Source organism: Rhinatrema bivittatum, chromosome 3, assembly GCF_901001135.1.
Source record: "Rhinatrema bivittatum chromosome 3, aRhiBiv1.1, whole genome shotgun sequence".
NCBI classification, from domain to species: domain Eukaryota; kingdom Metazoa; phylum Chordata; class Amphibia; order Gymnophiona; family Rhinatrematidae; genus Rhinatrema; species Rhinatrema bivittatum.
Window position 1 is genome coordinate 534,662,868 of NC_042617.1, and position 22,091 is coordinate 534,684,958.

The 22,091-nt window shown below is 43.8% G+C and overlaps 1 protein-coding gene across 1 annotated transcript in view; it reads left to right on the forward strand.

Moving 5' to 3' along the window:
• The window catches only part of CAD (carbamoyl-phosphate synthetase 2, aspartate transcarbamylase, and dihydroorotase), a 363,344-nt gene that overhangs the window by 321,693 nt on the left and 19,560 nt on the right, over positions 1–22,091 (forward strand). Inside the window, 3 exon segments of the mRNA XM_029596327.1 lie at positions 8,368–8,534; positions 18,274–18,348; positions 18,695–18,907. Coding sequence (XP_029452187.1) covers positions 8,368–8,534; positions 18,274–18,348; positions 18,695–18,907 — 455 coding nt within the window.

Sequence of the window (22,091 nt, forward strand, 5' to 3'; positions counted from 1 at the left end):
TGTTTCGACTTAGTGTGGAATGACGGGGTTGGCCCTTTCCTGATCTGATGGCAAGCCACAAGAATGCAAAAGTGAATCATTTTTACAGTCTGACCTGGGATGTTCTAGCACTTGGAGTTGGATGTGTTTGGTTCAGTCTTGGCCATGGGGAAAGTTGATATATGCGTTTCTGCCATGGCCCATGATCAGTCTGTTACTACAGAAGGTAGCGCAGCATCCAGGCTTGGTGCTCCTGCTGGCCCTGGATTGGCCAGGCAGACCATGGTACGCGGACCTCCGTCTGCTGTTGGAGGATCCGTGGCAGCTTCCTCTACTTGGGGGGGGGGGGTGGTTTGACCCTTGAGAGGGCTCGACTATTGAACCCGGGGGTATTTGAGTACAGTGGTGGAAACACTTTTGAGAGCGCATAAATTTTCCACCTCCTTGGCCTATATCCGGGTCTGGTGGGTCTTTGAACATTGGTGTTTGGATCACTCTTGTCTTCCTGCTTCTGCATCTATTCGTTTGATCCTGGAGTTCTTACAGGAAGGTCTGAGTAAAGGTTTAGCCTTGAACACACTCAAGGTACAGGTGGCTGCCATAGCATGTTATCGGGGATGCATACAGGGGGGAATCCTTTCTCCTCACATCCAAATGTGTCTAGACCCTCCTTGTGTTTCCCAGTACCTTTGTGGGATTTAAATCTGGTTCTCTCCTTTTTGATGGGTCCGACCTTTCGTCCTCTGCGGGGTATTTTCTTGCAGTTGTTGACCCTGAAGATGCTGTTTCTGGTAGCTGTTTGTTCGGCGAGATGGATTTTGGAGTTGCAAGCCTTGTCATGTAGATAACCCTTTTTGGTTATCACACCAAATACAGTTAAGGACAGTTCATGTCTTTCTCCCAGGACAAGCAGGATGGTAGTCCTCACTTGTGGGTGACGTCACTGGTCGGAACCTTTTACTGGCACACTGAGCTTGCCCAGCATGTCATGATCCCTGCAGCCACAGGGGTCTCCCTTCAGTCTCTTTTTATCCGCGCTGCACTTTGACTCGCAGTTAGGAGCTCTGTGAGAATTCTCACACAAATTTCCTCTCAGAAAAAATCTTAAAATTTACTTCAGAAAAAGATTCCCTCATAGGGGTCTACCATTGGGATATTTTTCCATCGGTCGGTGAGTAAAAATCACTATTCCCGGTCGATTCTTGCTCTCAACTTTTTCAGTGTCCGCAGGCGGTCAACCATTTTCGGGGCCTCAACCTCTGTCATTATGTCAACAGTTTTCAGAAAATGTCCAGAGTGCTCCTGAACCATGTCGATCACTGACCCGCACGATGTCTGTGTGCTGTGCCTCGGCTCATCATACGACGTGTCTTAACTGCTCATGTTGTGCCCAGATGACCCCGAAGGGTAGGTGGGCTCGCCTCGACAAGATGGAGACTCTTCAAACTCAAGTTGACTCCCATCGACATCCACCCAATCGTCACCGGCAGGAGTATTAAAAAAAAAAAGGTATCAAACCTCGCCGGGAGCACCAGGGCAGGGTGACTGTCCGTCACTGACTCAGTCTAAGGCATCTACATCATCTACCTCTGTGCTGGAGAAAGACCGGACCGAGCACTGAGGAAAGCACTGACACGAGCCAATTCCCGGTGCCGGCACCGACCCCGCATCGGCATCAATGGCTATCGAGCCGATTGCAAAGAAGACACTGGTAGAGGAGCCTTCAACTCCCCCTCTACCCGAGAAACCAAGGCGATCCCCACTGATATCTGTGCCGGGTACTGAGCCCCCACAAGTTCCTGTGGAGGTGTCAGTAACGCCTAGCCTGCCACCCCCTGTAGCTGTGATATCTACACCAGCTTTCAGGATGGTTTCATCCGCCAGGCAGTGCTCAATGCTCTCCGAGCTGCTGGCCCCCATATCAACACTGGAGCCATCGATATTTGCACCATTGCTAACCTGGATGGATACACTCATCGGTGCCCTTCCAACACAACCTGGGCCATCGATGCCAAGGCAAACTGCAAAACCTCTAAAATCCTCATTTCCCATTCCGGGTTCCTCAGACGATGAAGGCATGGATTCCAGTCCTCTGTCACTGATGCCTGACCCGATGCCTGGACCATCAGGGCTCTCGGGACCGAGAGGCCCTCATTTTCCATCGATGCCTCCAGTGCCACCGAAGCACGCATCGGTGCCACCCCATATTCCATCAAGCCCATCGAAGGATCCATCAGTGCCAACCCGTCCTCCTCTACCAATCTTCTTCCCTCCTTCAGGATCTCGACTGGAGACCTTTTCTGACACATGGGAAGATGTTGACACAGACACATCTACAGAGGATATCTTATCAGAACCATCTCCTCCAGAGGAAAGGAGAAAATCTCCTCCAGAAGATTTCTCCTTTGCCAATTTTGTTAAGAAAATGTCACAACAATTCCCTTTAAACTTATTACAGAGGAGGACACACGCCACAAAACATTAGAGGTTCTCCAATTTGTGGATGCACCGAAACAAGTAATGGCTATCCCAGTACATGAAGTGCTAGTAGATCTGCAACATCGTCTCTGGGAGCATCCTTGTGCTGTGCAGCCTGTGAATAAGAGGACAGATGCCACTTAATCTCGTCCACAACAATGAAAATAAGGTTTCAATTATTCAAAATTCAACACGTCATATCCTAAATATAAATTATTTTAGAGGACAGGTTTTGTAGGACCGATACCAAAGGGATCTGTCTGACAATCAGACCCCATAAAGGATAAGTCACATTATTTTATTAATCATTTAAAGTCTCTCAAAACTCATAGTCTCTCGAAGATTATAGTCTCTTCAAAAATTATATTGCCACGGAACGATAAACGTATATTTTCAAAGCGAAAACCAGCTTTTATATAAACGTAATAACTTTTTGTTACTTAGCTTCTACCCGGAATAAGTTATTACGTTTATATAAAAGCTGGTTTTCGCTTTGAAAATATACTTTTATCGTTCCGTGGCAATATAATTTTTGAAGAGACTATAACCTTCGAGAGACTATGAGTTTTGAGAGACTTTAAATGATTAATAAAATAAAGTAATGTGACCTACCCTTTATGGGGTCTGATTGTCAGACAGATCCCTTTGGTATCGGTCCTACAAAACCTGTCCTCTAAAATAATTTATATTTAGGATATGACGTGTTGAATTTTGAATAATTGAAACCTTAATTTCATTGTTGTGTATGCGTACTTCTGGTTTCTGGATACTAGGGCTTATTGTTTGTGACTTAATCTCGTCCAACATATTCCTGGATTCCAAAAACCACAACTACTCCATCAATTGGTGGTAGTTGAATCTGCACAAAAGAAGGCCAGAAGACTGCAACCACACTCTTCCAACACCTCCTGGCAAGGACAAAAAGTTCCTTGATATCTTGGGTCGCAAGATGTTTCAAGGTTCTATGCTAGTGTCACGCATAGCTGCATACCAACTTTACATGACACAGTATCAAAGGAATCTCTGGAAGCAGGTTCAAGAAATAACTGACTCTCTATCACAACAGCAGCAAGATAGTCTCAGCGCCATACTTCACACATTTGCAGCACATTACTGCCTAGACAAGGAAAGATGTCAAGATTCTGCCTTTGGCCAATCCGTCTTGAAGAACTTATTTCCAGTATAATCCCAACTCCTTCCACAACCATTTACTGTGATTTTCAGGCTGCCTCATTTTTCCCAATAGTACACCGGTTGTTGTGCCTGTTGCACAAGTTGTACGCTGTTGGTCCAAACAAATATGAGTCAGCCTGTAGCTTGCTAATCACCCACATGTGAAGACTACCATCCTGCTTGTCCTGGGAGAAAGCAAAGTTGCTTACTTGTAATAGATGTTCTCCCAGGACGGCAGGATGTAGTCCTCACGAAACCCACCCGCCACCCCGCGGAGTTGGATTCGAAACATTTTATTTTATTTTTCGCTCGCACCTTTTGCTACAAACGAGACTGAAGGGAAACCCCTGTGGCTGCAGGGATCATGGCATGCTGGGCATGCGCAGTGTGCCAGTCAAAAGTTCTAGAAACTTTGACAGAAAAGTTTACCATGATAGGGCTCCGTCCAGTGATGTCACCCACATGTGAGGACTACATCCTGCTGTCCTAGGAGAACACCTGTTACAGGTAAGCAACTCTGCTTTCTCCCAAAGGTGGTTTCAGATTTCCATTTGAATCAGTTTGTTTTTCTACCATCCTTAAATAAGGATTTGGATGGACAGGAATTAAAGTAATTGCAGCCTGGATGTATGGCGATATTTATTGCATTATCTGGAGGTTTCCAATGTCTTTCGAGAAACGGATCAGCTCTTGTATCATGGTGGCTCTGTGGATTAAGGAAGTGATGTCAATGGCATATGTGGATGCCGGGAAATCTCTTCCAATGCAGATAAGAGCACATTTGACCTGGGCGCAGGTGGAATTTCATTTGCTTTCTCTGACAGAGATCTGTAGAGTGGCAATGTGGTCTTCCTTGCATACGTTTGCCAGATAATTTGCCTGCATGGGAGGATTCGTCCTTTGCTAGGGCTGCATTGCTTGGGCCTCAGGCAGCCTCCCGCTCTTCTGGGGAGTAACTTTGGTACATCCCACTAGTGTGGACTGTCTTGCCCGGATGAAGAGGAAAGTGAAATTACGTCTTACCTGATAATTTCCTTTCCTCGAAATAGGGCAAGCCAGTCCACCATCCCACCCTGGGCTGCCTTGAAGCGGTTGATTGTCTTCTATTGGGTGAGATCCTTATTAAGCAACATATTGTATGGCGAGGATCTCGGATGCACATGGACTGGCGCTGTACCTGGTGAGTCTCGTTCTTCGATATTCATGTTCAGTTTTTTCCTATGAGACTATTATTGGCGGAGCTGAGTCCAGTGTTCCCATTGTGAGTTTTTTGTTTCGTTTTTTAAAAAGAGAATCGTATAATTAAATAATGGAAGAACGTTCTATTTCAAATAGTGATTATTGGACGAATGCAATAACATTAGTGGTTTAGTGTCCACGGTTGCCTTTTGAAGAAAAATACTGGCTGGCTGATGTCCGTGATGAGTTACATGAGAGGGATGTCAGTGAGTTGTCTTTCTCCATCTCCCATCTGCTGGTTGGAGTGCAGAACCCACTGGTGTGGACTGGCTTACCCTGCTTTGAGGAAAGGAAATTATCAGATAAGTAATTTCACCTTCATGATAGCATTTAGAATGAGAGGGAGAAAGTACTGGCAAACTTAGTAACACAACTTAAAATGTTAATTTGTATTGGCCAAGCAGTTCTTAGAGGGTGTGAGGTGGTTGCAAGCTGATTTTTAAAATTAACCTCCCATGGTGCAGGTATAGAGTATTTGGGGTAAAGAATGAAATCCTGGCATGTCTTTTAACCAGCCTGCTCCACAGGGAAAAGTGCCTGTAATGTTGACAGCATGAATACTTTTCCTTGCCTGGGGGGGGGGGGAGGAGTGGAATTTTTAAAGGGGGGTTTTCAGCAGGTAAACACTTGCTAATCTGCGGAAACACTTTTGAAAATTACACAACTCTGCAGTACTGTGTGTCCTAAACTAAATGCAAATATATGTTTTATCCATTTGAATTCCCATAAAAACAATGGGATAGATATTGGGAAAACCTTTGAACCAACCTGTAAAATAACTACCTAATTTTAGCTGGTTATCTTTAGGAAATATTCAGCTGAACCTAACTAGCTAGGTTTTGACTGAATATTCTCCTAGATCCATCTGGTTAGCTTTAAAAATCTGCTGTAAATGATTAAGATACAAAAAAAAAACTGGATCCAGATCCCTATTCCCCCAAAGAAATCGATGTAGGGAACCAAGAGGTGCCGAATCTCTCCTCCTTCCATCACTGCCCCTCCAAAAGACAAAACTAGCTGTCAAATTTGGAAGCCTCTGCAGTACAAACCAAACAGGGAATGGTGTCTCAGTGCTGATTTATTAATAGGTAAGGCAATGACATAAACATTCGCTGACTTATGATGCATTGTAAGTACAAATAAACAAGTAACTTCGGTCAAGGCTGCAAATTTTCACAGTTGGGGCAAAGCTTATATCCAGCCCATTTATCCATTCCAGGTTAGTTTCCACATTAGTTTCTCTTCATGGACAAACACAGACCATTCTTGAAACATGGCTTCTACTTAACAGAAGTAACACAAAGTTTCAAGATTTCCACATTGCTTAACAGTGTCTATGCAGGATTATACATGGGCCTTTCACCAGAATTCCACACCATCGCTTGGCCTCCTAGCTATCTAAATGCCTGAAACATTTTCCAGGTGTCCCAGCATACCTTTTGAGAACCAATCCGGATCTTCGGGGGGGGGGGGGGGCACCATATACCAGCCAATCAGTAGTCTAAACTTGCATTTCTAAAAGCCATTCTGTAGCTCATACGTAGCGCGTATCAGCACTGAATGGAACAGACTCTGATTCAAGGCCAGCTGTGGCACTTTGACCTGCTGGTAGCAGATGGGAGAAGTGCCTGATCACACCTGCCTTCCACTTGTGGCACAAGTCTGCTAGGGGATGCTAGGCTCTCCTCCTCATCTGAAATCAATCAGCTCCCCCACCCCGCAACCATGTCGGCATTGCTCTGACAACAATCATGATAGGAATTCTTCTTTCTTGGGTGGGTGGGAAGGGGGATTAGGTTCCTCTTGCGCTGCTTGAATTGGCTTGAGGGATAGTGGGATTGGGTTCAGGTTGCTAGATACCTTTATTTTTTTTTCATGTTTGGAGCGAAGGTTTGCAGCGTCTAGATTTGGCCACCTAATTTTCTCCCCAGGCCAACTTAGACTGGCAAATGTTCAAAGGTTTTGGTCTAGCTAGCTAAGTCTTTTCTTAGCCAGCTAGATCCCTTTCAGTATTTATCCCTTGTCTTTCATGACTGATGTCCGCATAGGAAGTGAGGTGGGTTTTTTGTTTCATATGTTTTTAAAATGTTTAGTGCATTTCATAGCATTACACGTGTGATAGGAACCTGTCTGTGTTAGTAGGAAAGTATTTTCAGCTAGCAAGAGTTGATCCTTTAAAACAGGGGTGGGCAATTCCAGTCCTCGAGGCCTTCAAATTGATCAGGTTTTCAGGATATCCGTAATGAATATGCATGGGAGAGATTTGCCTGCATGCTGCCTCAGTTGTATGCAAATCGCTTCCATGCATATTCATAGGGAAATCCTGAAAACCCAACTGGTTTGTGGCCCTCAAGGACTAGAATTGCCCACCCTTGCTTTAAAACCCTTCATGATATTCTTCTTGATAACCTGCAAAGTATATCAGTTGTCCATCATTCCTGTGGCAACCAACTGCTTGCACTGGTCTATGTAGGTGGTTTCATGATCGAAATTAATATCAGAGCCACCATACATTTAAAAAAAAAAAAAAAAAAGTAATGTTTTGATACAATCCATGGTTTCTTTTACCCATGGGCTTTGCACCAATTTTCAAAGGAAAGGTATACACATACTTTGACTTTGAAAATTACTCAGATCTGTACCTGCTTTCTGTGAAAAGATACATAGTTTTAAAAATGCAAAATTATATATGGCGTTGCCTCTTTTAGTTAATATTGCCACAGCAATGCCTCCAGGAATCTGCAGCTTAAAGTATGTGCACAGTGGCACTGTAAGAATTGATAATGAACAAAGAATAAATTCTCCTTTTTTGGTTAATAGCACAATGTGCACACTTTTGCATACATATAGGGTGGACAATTTTTCATAAGGCCCTTTTCTAAATGACTTTTGAAATTTTCCTTTTATATTACTTAAAATCTTCTTTAAGTTGCTATAAACATAGCATGAACCAGATGGATACCAATCTGTGTTAATACAATGCGTGCTGTGACACCATTCTAGTCATGACTTATCCATAGAAGTGCAACTTATAGGATTTCCAAGATATTAACTTAGTAAAAATGCATAAACAGTACAGGGGGCATCTGACTATCTGCAGAGGGTTTTCAGATCATGCTGATCAGTCTGGGGGAGATAGGGATATAGCATGATGATACACTTGAATATATATTCTTTTGATATCAGGAAACTTGGTTAGACATGCAACTAGCATATATCAGCACAAGAAGCATGTTAGTTACAGGAATTCAATTTAGGAATATTTCCCAGCTGCTCAGTCATCAACTTAGTCTAGGAGTTGTCTTTGGCTGGTGTAGACTAGAAGATGGTGTGGATTTTGTGCTGCCAATGAAATCTCCTATGCTAGAAGCCCGATTTCAGGAGATGGTTCTTGATATTGAAATAACTCCTTCAGCCATATTTTAATTTAGAAGCTTTGTTTTATTTTAAGCTTCCATTACAATTTGTATAATATATAATTGTTTTAATTATTTTTAGACCTGGCAGTTATCCAGGATGGCTACTTGTATCCCCCTCCGTTACCCAGGATGCCCTCCCCCCAGAACATGCCCATGCAGTTTATCCCTCATCCACAGACTTCCCCCCTGTTGCATCCCTTAATTGGGCAGCATGTCCTGTCTGTCAAACAGTTCTCCAAGGACCAGGTAAAATTTCTCTCCCTCGATTTTCTAGACTCTTTGCCTCACCTTATGTTTCCATTTTGATTCCGGTGAATTTGATTACCTGTGCTAGTAAGTCTGTGAATGCAGGAAGAACTATGAGAAAGCAGAAGAGTTGCAGATGGAAGTGAGAAGAGTTAGAAGTCAACTTGATGCCATTTGTGGTTCCTTGTAAGCAAATGTCTACCCAAGCACTGAGCCCCTCAAGATAAGCAAGCTTAACAGCTAATGTTATACAGATCAACAGAAACAGTAATCCAAATATCAGACTCCTTATTCAGGTAAAAGTCCTGGTGTTCATATGAAAAATGTAATTAATCCAGGGCTTATTAAACCTCTTCTATTGACCCCCACGACCAGTTGGGTTTTCGGGCTATCCACCAAAAATATACATGAGATGAATTTGCATACATTGGAGACCCAGTTCCTATTGGTGTGAAGCAGCAGTCTATGTGCCTCACTGATGCTCCTTCTGACTTGAGCAAGTCAATTCATCCTCCATTGCCTGGGTGCAAATTTAAGATTGTAAGCCCCCTAGGGCAAGGAAATACCTTACTGTATCTTGATTCTAACTCACCTTAAGCTCTGATTTGAAGAGATATATAATCTAAAATCCAAATCTAAACTATCTGATAACTTCATAAATCAAACACAATGACCAGTTAGGTAAACCACAAAGAAATTATTCACCCAAAAATATTTATAATAGTGCTTAATATAAAAAGGAAAAAGACCTCAGCAGTGTTGCCAGGTAGTTATGGAAAAAAAGCATGCTTTGCCAAAAAAAAAAGCCCAAAACACACAAGATTTAAACTGCTTTTATTAGATTTTATACACAGAAAATACACTCAAAAAAAATATATATTTTTTTAATGGAGCAAAATATTGTCGTATTTCTTGCAGTTAACTAAAAAAAAATAAAAAGGACTGACAGTCGAAGATAACAGCCAGTACTTCTTCATCCTCTGTACTGACAGCATTGTCACAATACATATTTTCATTGAATGGCTTCAGCGTTCCCAATATTTAATCCACAGTGAACATTAAAAGCAACACTTTCAAAGGGTGGGGGGGAGTTTTTCTACCATATTATATGAATGTTATATCATTAGAGAAAAATTTGTATTTAACTTTGAAAATAATAAAACTTTAAATTAAAAAAAAAAAAAAAAAAAAAGCAACACTTTCATGCAAGGAAGTTCATGTATTAAAGTATGTTTTTGTACTCATTTAGGTTTTCCTGTGCTGTTTTTCTACCCATGTGGATGAGCCTGTTAGAAAAATAGCACAAGAAGTTTTGCTGTACAGAACTTTACAAAACAAATAATTACATCTCAGTGAGTTAATAGTTTGGTAAAAAATGTTTTATAAAGCAAATTTTGCACATGGTTTATCATGCACTAACAGTTCATAAGCAGCTTTGCATAATTTTGCATCATAGCACTAGAATATAAATTTATAATTTTGCATGCATAGAAATGTATGAAATTTTTACGTTTTGCAAAGCTGAAAAATCTTTGCGAAGTTGGCGCTAAAATGGAACATAGCACATAGTATCAAACATTTGGATTCTCATGTGAAAAGGTCAGACTTTGCAAAATTTATCTTGCAATAATACTTGGGCCTCACAGCTAACATCCTTCGTTTGCTAGGAAGAGGTACTACAAAATCTGTTTCCAAATTAACATTTTGAATACTATCCAAACTTGGCAACAACAGCCAATCAGGGGTGACAGAAACAGCAGGTCACAAGTCCCATCCATCAAGCCCAAAAAAAAGCAAGAAAAAAAGCCCAAAAATAAGCTACCCGCGAGTTCCAAAAAAAAAAGCAAGCCCAAACGCGTGGTAAATAAGCGAGGTTGGCAACACTGCCTTGGGGAAAATTGCCACCACTCACTGGCTCTAATTCACTTTTTGAGCTCTGATGAGCCTTAGCATTTTTCTCAGGTCTTTTCTTCCATGTATTAAGCACCATTAAAAAATGTTTTGGGGATGAATAATTTAATTGTGGTTATTCTGAAAACTTGACTGGATGTGGGTTCACTAGAATGGATGTGAGAAGCCTGAAGACCTTTCCCATAGTCATCTTAATTTCTCAGTAGCCTATACTAAGATGGATTAATAATTGTACTTATCTCCATGCCAGACTAGTTCAGACAAGAAGGTTTCTAAGGCATTGATTTCAGGAGGAATCAGGAGATGAGTGCATTGGCCTGCTCCAGCAAGAGTTTGCAGGACCCAGAAGGCTGTCAGACACACTCGATGAGGGTCCAAAGTTCTTTGTAAGCAGAATCAGAACCTGTCTTTCCAGAGAATAATAGGGAATGACCCTTGTCTCCGTGGCATCCCTGCTATAAGGATCGAGTGGATGTGCAGGCTGGGAAAAGCTATGTCCCCTGCCAGCAGATGGAGTGAGAGAAAACAAGCTCAAATTTGACTTCATTCCCCCCCTATAAAGATCAAGTGCTGCCTTCAGCTCTTCAGTATCTTATGTCAAACATAAGACAATCAAAGGCAATTATTTGTTTAGGTTTCCAAATCACTATCACAACCAAAACTTGATGCAGCCAAAGAACTTCATTCCCTGGTCATTAATTCAGGAATTAGATAATTCTTACACCAAAGTCATAATTAGATTAACTATTTCCAGACTGGGTAACAAGTCACTTTTAAGTTTCTGAACTTGTCAGACTGAGAGCCCTCAATTGTGGGTTCCCTGGGTGAGTTCTGGACTGGTTTAACAGGACTAAACGAAAGGAAATTAACAGGTAAATTTAAATGTCACGTTTCTGTTCATACCCCAGATCAGTCCAGATGTCTGGGTTTTGCTTCCCTACCAGCAAATGGAGACAGAGAAGAAAAGCTTTATTGACACTGCTACTTAACCTAGTGTGCCACCTGCAGTCCCTCAGTATTTTTCTCTCTCGAGCAGATAGCAGAGCTGTAAAACTTGCAGTCAAAAAGAATTGTGTGTTAGGAGCAGCTCTTCCGGGGGGTCGTCAGGTGCCAGGCAGGACCATCCTCCCCGATAGAGGCAGGAGGGGTGGGTGACCCTTTATCTGAGGCTCACATCTACATTCGTGAAGGGGCTTAGCTGGTGGTCTGATTCCCTCAGTGTGCCGGACAGCTGTTCCTCTCCAACAGTATCCTCTGCAGCAGATTTCAGGAAAGTATTTTTATTTATAAAGTTAAAAATTAAGAAAAAAAGACAAAGTTGTAAGAGCTGGTTTTGGGGGTTATTAAGAGGGCAGCACCATTCTCTGCAGGTGATCGGTGACCACCACTAAGGCAGAAGGTGTTATGTCAGTCAGTGCTTGGCTCAGGCATGCAGGACATGCTGCTCTAGCAAAAATGGTGCCAGTTAAGAATCATGGGAAGGACTGCCGCTCATGCGGAGAGCCACAGGTGTAGCTGACCTCAGCAGGACTGTGTGCTCTGCATCTCTAGGGAAGAGGGGAGCTCGAGTGGTCTGTTTCAGCGCCGTCAAGGGGAAGTACCACAGCGAGTGCGGGAATGGCAGCCAATTTGGATTCTGGGATGTCTGCTCAAGCGGCCTCAGGAAGTGAAAGAGATGTCCCTCCCACTCTAACCCTGGTTGTTTTGAGCTCTGCAGAGGCACAAGGGGACTCTAAGGATGCTAAGGACATTCAGGAAGGGAATTTAGAGGAGCCGCTGGCATTTTCGTTGGAGTTTGTGTTGCTCCTATTTGAGGCCTTTCTCGCCAGGAAGGCAGAGGTGGGGAGGGGGGAAGCATTCTTGAACCTCAGAGGGGCCTAAGGCTGGCAGAAAGACCAAAGTTGAACATGAGAAATGGTTCAAGCATCCTACAGATGGTTTGAACTGGCAGGCCACCAGAGCAGATCCAGGGAGGACTTGGAGGGCTGTGAAGGGATGGATGCCCTGGCAGAAGGAACTGTGGATGGTGACTTGCTGCCTCATCTTTTGAGTCCTGAGGAAGTGCTGGTAGCCAAGGGTAATGACCCTAAGGTGGGCCAGCTATTCAGTAAAGAGGACTTACCGCCGTTAATTCAGTAGGTGCTCAAAGAACTGGGCATTAAGATACCGCAGGAGAAGTCTGATCACAAAGGAGTAGATCCCATCATGGATGACTTTCAGGGTCCAGCGAAGGCCTTCCCTTTCCATAAGTTGGAAAAGAAGTTGGTGATCAGAGAATGGGATACTCTGGAGATTGGTCTAAAGGTGGGGAGAGCAATGGCAAAGTTGATCCCCCTACTGGAAGAGGATCTCAACCTTTTTTAATGCCACCAAAGGTGGACGCATTAGTCTCTGCGGTGACCAAGAAAACAACCATCCTGGTAGCAGGGGTTAAGCCACTCTGAAGAATGTACAGGACCAAAAATTACAGATTCTGCTCAAGAGGATTTTTGAGATTTTGGTACTCTGCATTAGGGCGGCTGTGTGCAGCAGCTTCATGCAAAGAGCATGTTTTCTGCTGGGTACAGCAGTTGCAGGTGAAGGAAGTGTCCTCCCTGGCTGCAACCAAGCAGGCTGAGCGATTGGAAGCTGTGGTAGCCCTTGTGGCGGACACTTTATATGATTTGCTTAGGACCTCCTCTAGGATTATGATGTCAGCAGTTTCTGCCGGGAGGCTCCTATGGTTGAGGAATTGATCGGCGGATGTCTGGTTCAAGTCTCACCTGAATGCTCTGCCATTTAAGGGCAAGCTTCTGTTCTCTCCCAGAAGTTTTACCAACCTAGAACAGTTGGTAAAGCACCTGGGAGAGACCAAAGGACATAAGCTGATTTGAGGATAAGCCGGGGGGGTGGGGGGAGGAGTACCTTCTCTACTCAGTTCCGCTTTAGGGAGAATAGGAGATATGGGCTGAATAGAGGTCCCTGCACGACTCAGAGGCAATGCGCAAGTAGGGTGCAGTCCTTTCAAGGCTGGCAGAAGCCGGCTCAAGAGACAGCTCCAGTCAGGGAGCGGGGGGAATTAGGACTTTGTAATAAAGCAAGGCCAGACCCACTCTTCTCCGCTGGTAGTCAGAGGACAGCTGGCCCTTTTTTTTTTTTTTTCCTGGAATGAGCAAAGATCACAACGGACCAGTAGGTACTGGAAGTGCCACGAGATGGTTGTGTGTTAGAATTTGCTCAGAGGCTTTTCTCGTCTTCCCTTGCAGATCCCTCACTAACAGGAAACTGTTTGCGAGGTAGAAGAGTTGCGACATAGTCTTGGTTCCCTGCAAAGAGCTGGGAAAGGGCAGGTATTCAATCTACTTTGTGGTTCCAAAGAAAGAAGGAAGATTCAGCCAATTTTGAATTTGAAGGTGAATGCAGCCCTCAGGGTGTCTCATTTTTTAATGGAAACTCTTGATCAAGTATGGCAGCGGGCCACAAGGGAGAGTTCCTGGTGCCTTTGTATGTGACTGAAGCATATCTCCACATACCAATTTGGCTGGAGCACCCATGCTATAGTTACTCATATTAGGAGCTACCACCCAAGAAAGAGATCTAGGCATCATAGTGGATAACACATTGAAATCATCGGTTCTGAGTAGCAAACAGAATGTTGGGAATTATTAGAAAGGGAATGGTGAATAAAACGGAAAATGTCATAATGCCTCTGTATCGCTCCATGGTGAGACCACACCTTGAATACTGTGTACAATTCTGGTCGCCGCATCTCAAAAAAGATAGTTACGATGGAGAAGGTACAGAGAAGGGCGACCAAAATGATAACGGGAATGGAACAGCTCCCCTATGAGTAAAGACTAAAGAGGTTAGGACTTTTCAGCTTGAAGAGATGGCTGAGGGGGGGATATGATAGAGATTTAAAATCATGAGAGGTGTAGAATGGGTTAATGTGAATCAGTTATTTACTCTTTTGGGTAATAGAATAGGGGGCACTCCATGAAGTTAACATGTGGCACATTTGAACTAATCAGAGAGAGTTCTTTTTCACTCAACACACAATTAAACTCTGGAATTTGTTGCCAGAGGATGTGGTTAGTGCAGTTAGTATAGCTGTGTTTAAAAAAGGATTGGATAAGTTCTTGGAGGAGAAGTCCATTACCTGCTATTAATTAAGTTGACTTAGAAAATAGCCACTGCTATTACTAGCAACAGTAGCATGGAATAGACTTAGTTTTGGGGTACTTGCCAGGTTCTTATGGCCTGGATTAGCCACTGTTGGAAACAGGATGCTGGGCTTGATGGACCCTTGGTCTGACCCAGTATGGCATGTTCTTAAGTTCCTGAGATTTTCAGTTCTGAGAGCATTTTAGTTTCACGTCCTTCACTTCGGGTTAGTGATGGTGCAATGTACTTTCACCAAAGTGATGGTAGTGGTGGCTGCAGCACTGCGAAAGGAAGGAGACAGAGTGACGACAGTGACTTATATCAGCCATCGGGTGAAACATAAAGTCGACTGGTCTTGCAAGAGGCTCAGGAATTGTTTTGCTGGGTGAAGCTACACCAGGCATGTGTGGCAGCATCTCACATTGCCTAGATGGATAACTTTCAGGTGGACTTCCTCAGTTATCAGAGACTAGATCCCAGAGAATGGGAGTTGGCAGAAGAAGCTATGATTCTCATTCAGGATAGATGGGGTGGTACCTCACATGGATTTGATAACATCGAGACACAACACCAAGGCGTCCAGATTTTTCATCCGCAGATGGGAGTGTGGAGCAGCAGGACTAGATGCTCAGGTATTGCCTTGGCCATGGGGGATTCTTCTGAACTGTTCCCTCCATGGCCCTTGGTCAGCAGAGTAGTGAGGCGAATAGAGCGGCATCCAGGCAGTGTGATTCTCATGGCTCCAGGGTGGCCGCATGTCCTATGTTTGTAGATCTAGTAAACTTGGCGGTGAATGAGCTGTTAAGAAATTGTTGCATCAGCATCCAATATTTTTGAAACAGGCAGATCGCTTTTGTCTCGCAGCTTGGCTTTTGAGAGGAATCATTTGAGACAGAAGGGTTGTTCTGATCGAGTCATTGCCACTTTACTGCAAGCTAGATGCCCGTCTACATCCTTGGCTCTTATTAGAGTGTGGAAAGTATTTGAGAGGTTGGTTGTACGCAGCAGGGTGTACAACCAACCTAGGCGTTGGTTTTGCATATTCTGACATTCTTGCAAGGAGATTTGGTGAAAGGTCTGGCTTTTAATTCCCTTTGGGTGCAGGTGGCAGTCTTGGGCTGTATCTGAGGTAAGATGCAAGGAGTTTCTCTGGCTTCACATCCAGATGTGGTTTGCTTTCTTCAGGGGGCAATGCATTTACGGCCTTCAGGGAAAAAGTTGTGTTCCTCATGGAACCTTAACCTGGTTTTGCAGGTATTTCGTGGAGCTTCTTTTGAAACCTTGAAGAGGGCGTCTCTTAAAAGATCTAACCCTGAAGGTGGTCTTTTTGGTGGCTTATTTGTTCTGTCAGTAGGATTTCAGAACTTCAGGCATTATTGCGTGGGGACCCCCTTTCTGCAGATTTTGGAGGAGGGCGTATCAGTGCTCATGGTGCCTTCTTTTCTGCTGAAGGTTGTCTACCTTTCATCTGTCAGACACTGGAATTCCCCACGTTTCCAAACTTGAATTCATCTACACCTCATGTACAAGAGTTTCATTTGTTGGATGTGAATCCAGCTTTGTTGAGGTATCTTAAGGTTGCCAACAGTTTTCGGAGATCGGACCACCTTGTCATGCTTTGGAGTGGACCTAAGAAAGGGAGTAATGCTTCCAAGGCTACTATTGCACAGTGGCTGAAGGAAGCAATTGGATCGGCTTATATTTGTAAGAGTAGGCCAGTGCCTGAGGTCCTGGGGGCTTTTACTGTACTTGGGCACAGGCAACCTCATGGGCTGAATGTTAGCTTGTTTCTCCAGAAGAAAAATGTCAAGTGGCTACCTGAAAGTCACTGCATATTTTCATCAGACAGTGGCTGGATGTCCAGATTCAGCTGGTGTTGTGTTGTGTGTGCTGCGAGCTTGGCTATCACGTTCCTGCCCAGTTTAGGTGAGCTTGGGGACATCCCAGGCGTCTGGCCTGATCTGGGGTATGAACAGGAAAGGAAAATTGGTTCTTACCTGCTAATTCTCGTTTCTGGAGTACCACAGATCAGTCAAGAGACCCACCCATTTTTTTAGAAACCCGCTCTTGTTTTCAGTATGTAAATATTGCAGCGTGGATCCCTGGTCAGAAGGTTCTATTTTCTTTGTTGGTTACAGGGCTACAGTGTAAAGGGGCTTCACCTCCCTGCTGCTCAGTTTCAGAGCGAGGTGAGGGTTCCAAATTACAAGTTTCAAGTTTATTCATTTTTGTTTGGGTTCAGGTCATACTGAAGAACTGCAAGTGGCACATTAGGTGAAGAAGCAGTGTCAGTTTTTCTTCTCTGTCTCCATCTTGCTGGTAGGGAGGCAAAACCTAGGCGTCTGGACTGATCTGTGATATTCCAGGAACGACAATTTGGAGGTAAAAACCAATTTTCTTTTCCTTATCCATGCCAGACCAGTCCAGACAAGTGACATACCAGAGTTCCACCCAGACTGGGCAAGAGGAAGTCACAATAAATCTCAGGATTATGGCATCTAAAGCATAGCCTTTCCTGGCCTGCACACCCACCCACACCTGCACAATAAAGCTCTGGAATTTGTTGCCAGAGGATGTGGTTAGTGAAGCTGGGTTCAAAAAAGGTTTGGATAAGTTCTTGGAGGAGAAGTCCATTAATGGCTATTAATCAAGTTTACTTAGGGAATAGCCACTGCTATTAATTGCATCAGTAGCATGGGATGATCTTAGTGTTTGGGTAATTGCCAGGTTCTTGTGGCCTGGTTTGGTCTCTGTTGGGAACAGGATGCTGGGCTTGATGAACCCTTGGTCTGACCCAGTATGGCATTTTCTTATGTTCTTAAACTCTTGCTAGAGCATGCCAGAAGTGCTCATCTCCTTGATTTCTCCTGAAATCAATGCCCTAAAAAGCTACTTATCTGACTGGTCTGGCAGGACTAAAGGAACGGAAATTAACAGGTAAATTTATATTTCACCATTTTCATTATTAATTGCACATTTCATTGTGTTAATTTATTTTCTGATTCAATAATAGCCACTGGCTGGCTGCAGTTCAGAACACAAAATGACTTGGGTCTCAAACTGTCTTTGCTCTGATGGATTACAAATCTTGCTACAGCTTGCATTTTATATCATGGAAATTTGTTTTATTTACTTTAATTTTGTTAAAATATTTGTTGTTTATATAGAATAGTCTGCTACCCTAGCACTGCACAGTACAATTTATTTGAATACTGTCCCTTCCCCAAAGCACTATCTTAAGTGGTGGTGGTAAGGGGAAGCCTCAGTAAATCGGGTCCTAAGCTTGTACATGGGAAGTGGACAGATCGGCTCCAGGTCACACAGTATGAGGTAGACAGTTATAGTATTCTCTTCCTAGGGTCATATGAATCTGGGAATAATTTTCTGCTGTGCACTCTGGCTTTACTTTGTGGGCACACGGAAGATATTTATTTGTATGTATACTGTCTGTACTAGAATGTTACTAAATAGAAACTTATTTTTCATCCGTGCTTGAATTTTTCAACTCCATCCATAATAAGTAATGTCTAACTCCATTTCAAAATAGCTAAATATGGAGTCCTACATGCTTACTTGCCTGTTTCAATGTAGGGCACTTGGTCAAGGTTGCAGATATGCAGTCAGAAAAGGGAGTGAGGAAGCTACTTGCAGGCTGGATTTGCTCACCCTTTATTTCCTGTTCCAGATGTCTCACCTGTTCAATGTAGCTCATAATTTGCGGATGATGGTGCAGAAGGAGAGAGCCCTTGATATTCTCAAGGTAAGAGTTCTGGGACAGTTCTGCACCTTGTGCTCTGGGAGAAAATGCATCTTCTTCTTTTTTTTGTCATTTATTGTCCTTGGCCTTTTCTTTCTCCAACTGTAATAGTAATCGTATATTCATCGCTTGAGTGTTAGAGGACTGTCCTGTTATAAACATTGCCTGGCTTGCATATCTATAAAATGTATTGTTTTACTACACCAGGCATTCAATTTACATTGGCAAATATTTTGTCATCTTCAAGCTATTTTCTTCTCTTCTTTCTCTACTGCACCATATAACAGAATAAGGCAATGGCATCAGTGCTTAACTGTATTGATGTGCCCTTCTCTTTCTAATATAACAGGGTAAGGTGATGGCCTCCATGTTTTATGAAGTCAGCACTAGAACCAGCAGTTCCTTCTCTGCAGCCATGTATCGTCTTGGGGGGTCAGTCATCAGCTTCTCTGAATCCACCTCATCCACCCAGAAGGGAGAGTCCTTGGCAGATTCTGTGCAGACCATGAGTTGCTACGCAGATGTGGTGGTGCTGCGTCATCCCAACCCAGGTGCCGTGGAGGTACGAGGACACAAATGTTAATGCTTCATTTCTGAAAGGAAGGGGTGGCAGTGGCTGCTCACGGTGGGGTTCATCGAATCTTCGGCTTTACTAGTTGAAGTTACACTGGTCAGTCTGTGCACCCAGAGTTTATAAGCTGCATAGAATTAATGATTCAGGAATTCACTCCTCCTCCGGTAGAGAGAGATTTTTATGTTCTAAAAGTTATTTTTATAGTACTTCTAGACACATTCAATGCTGTTCTTGAGATTCCTGTAAATGTGAGAATTGAGAAAGAGGGGAGAAAAATGAGATTTATATATAAGATTCTAAGAAAGCAAAACAGGAGAAGATACATGGTGAGAGATTAAAGCATGGATAATATGTCAAAAAAAAAAAAGTGTGTGTGGGGGGAGTAGTCCAGACTGACTAACTGGCAGTCCTGGTTGAGGGTTGGGGTGTTGCAGACCCTGCATTCATAGCCCTGGAGGGGAGGGAGTCCCATCCATTGCACCACTATGACACTTGGCTGCCACATTTAAGAATTCAAGTAGACTGGGTCTCAGAAGGAGCCAGTTTCTGAAGGACTATCCTGGTCTAAGTGGAAGTAGGAAGAAGGATAAAAATGAGGGAACTCCCTTCATCCCTCTTCCCTCCTCACCAAATTAATCCCCCTCCCCTCTTTCCCAGATAATTGTGAATGAAGGCTTATGGTGCTGTAACTCTAGTAGAGGCTCCAGTTGAATGGGAAACACAAGGAGCAGCAAGAAACAGGCTGATTGGGAAAAAAAAAAGGGGGTTTATAGGTAGTATACAAAAACTGAGAATCTAAATTTGATAGATTCAAAATAAAATATTGTCGGAAAACAACTTGAGCTACCAGGCAGATAACTGTACTAGAAGATACTGGGTAGAGATGAACCTACTGTAAAACTTGTAATTTTTACTGTCTTCCTTCATCATTTATTTTGTCTTTTTATCATTATACATGTGCTCCTCTATTTATAACACATTCTGTTTTAATCCATTTTCTCTGCATTCAGGCTCCTCTGCCAGCAGATGGAGACGGAATAAAACTGACTTGCTGAAGTCACAGACATATAGTCCTACCCCGACATCAGGCCGCCAGTATTCTCCATCTCCAGCAGATGATGGACATGCATCTCCCTACTGAGGATTGCTTATAGTAAAAGGAGAGAAGATAGATTTCAGAGCACCTCTTGAGGTCCTGAAGTGACACCACGTTTTGGTCCGTCCCTCAGTTGAGCGTTTTAAGTCTGGAAGCCGGACAGGTGTAGATTAAAAAAAAAAAAAAGCATTTTGCCAACAAGGGAGTGCTCAGCGATGAAGGCTTGAGTTCTCTTCCCCCATAGCCAGTGACCTGATCATGCTCTCAGCCAGGGAGGGCTGAGCTCAGGAACAAAAAAAAAAAGGAAAAGATTAGGGAAGACCCCCCTCTCTCTTTTCCTTACTGGGTCTTCTTCACTCGGCGTTGGTTGCTCTGCGTCTTTACCTCTTTTCCCTCACTTTTTTGTGTAGTTACTGTAGAACAGAGGTGGCTCGGATCAGTGGGTTGAGCAGTCTTTGGCTAGGTCCCGCTCCTCAGGCTCTGTCTTGTCAATCACATGGTAGGCCATGGCAGCGATTTTCCAGTGCACAAGCAAATGCACACAGTTTTGCTACCTGGTGGTGTTCTGACATAAGCATTCATGGCTGTGGCCTATATTTGTGCACCTATTTGCGCGCAGGGGTAATTTGTACGCGTACGACTGTGGCCTACTTCTGGGTGTGTGTTTTTTTGTGGAGTACTTGTGTCCATACGACTGCAACCTACTTTTGGGGTGAGTATTTGCGCGTGTTCTCCTGAACACTGTTGGTGAGCACGCAAAAGGGCGCCTACAGTCCAGTGCAGGAAGACTGGTGCTGGGGACAAAGTGGTTTAAGCACCTAGCTATCTGTGAGTCTTGCCATATTAGGGCAATCCAGCCTTCACTTTCTTTAAGCCTGTGTCAGTGCTGTTTGGATGTTCTAGGCGATTTTGCCACTAAGGATTTTGCCGATATTGGGTCATCTCCTCGAGAGGGGAGTGGGATGGAAGGGGATGCAGCAGAAGTGTCCCCTCCCACCTTGTTCCCGATGATGGAGACATCTCCAACAGAAGGATCAGAGAGTGTCAGGTTTGGACCTTTGGGCCCACGTTTGGATCCATCCTCCTCTTCCTGGGCAGAATTTTCCAGGGTCTGCAGACTTTTCTGCAGGGTTTCCCAACGGACGAAGCAACCTACTAAGAAGGGTTTGTATGCTCGGGACTCCCAGTTGTCAGCCACTGTAGGGAAGCGGCTGCAGGGAGGCTATCCCTGGTGATGTTCAGGGGGTTGTGGATCCTGATTCGTCAGATAACCCAATTGGGGACTTAGGTTTCTCCCCTTTGGAAGAGAGAGAAATTCTACCTAATTTGGAACTGCATTGGACTCTGCTCCGTTTTTTCAAAAAGATGAGTTGCAGAGTCAGTTAATTCAGACCCTGAAGACGCTCGGTGTGGTGAAGGTGATGCGGCTTGCAAATGAAAGATCCAATATTAGTCACCTTATGCAAGGCGTCCTGTTTCTTTCCCCTTCTGGATCCAATTCAAGAGTTGATTGATCTTGAGTGGAGCACCTTGGAGATGGATTTTAAAGGGAGGCGCACTTTAACGGGTTTGTACCCCTTAATTCCAAAGGAAAGGGATCAGTTGCAATTCCCGAAGGTGGATGCCTTGGCATGCACAGTTACCAAGTGAGCCACCATTCCAGTGGAAAGGAGGGGCAGCTCTCAAAGAGGCTCGGAATAGGAAAATTGAGGTTATCCTTAAGCAGGCCTTTGAGGCCATGACACAGATTTTTTCAGATTGCTTTTTGCTGCTGCCTAGTTTGCATTTCTCTCAGGAGAAGCAAAGAGCGGGGGTCTGATGGTGGATCAGTGATGGAAGCGGGTGCTACATTCTTAACTGATGCAGGCTGTGACTTGGTGTGGATGGCTGCTAGAGGGGTAGCCTCTGTGATAGCGGCTAGATGCGAGTTGTGGCTGCGAAATTGGTCAGCAGACACTATTTCCAAGTTCAATCTCACAAGGTTAACCTTTAAGGGTTCCCTTTTATTTGGCATGAGTTGGAAAAAATGGCAAATAGCTGGGGGAATCCAAGATTCCTCATTTACAGGAGGACAAG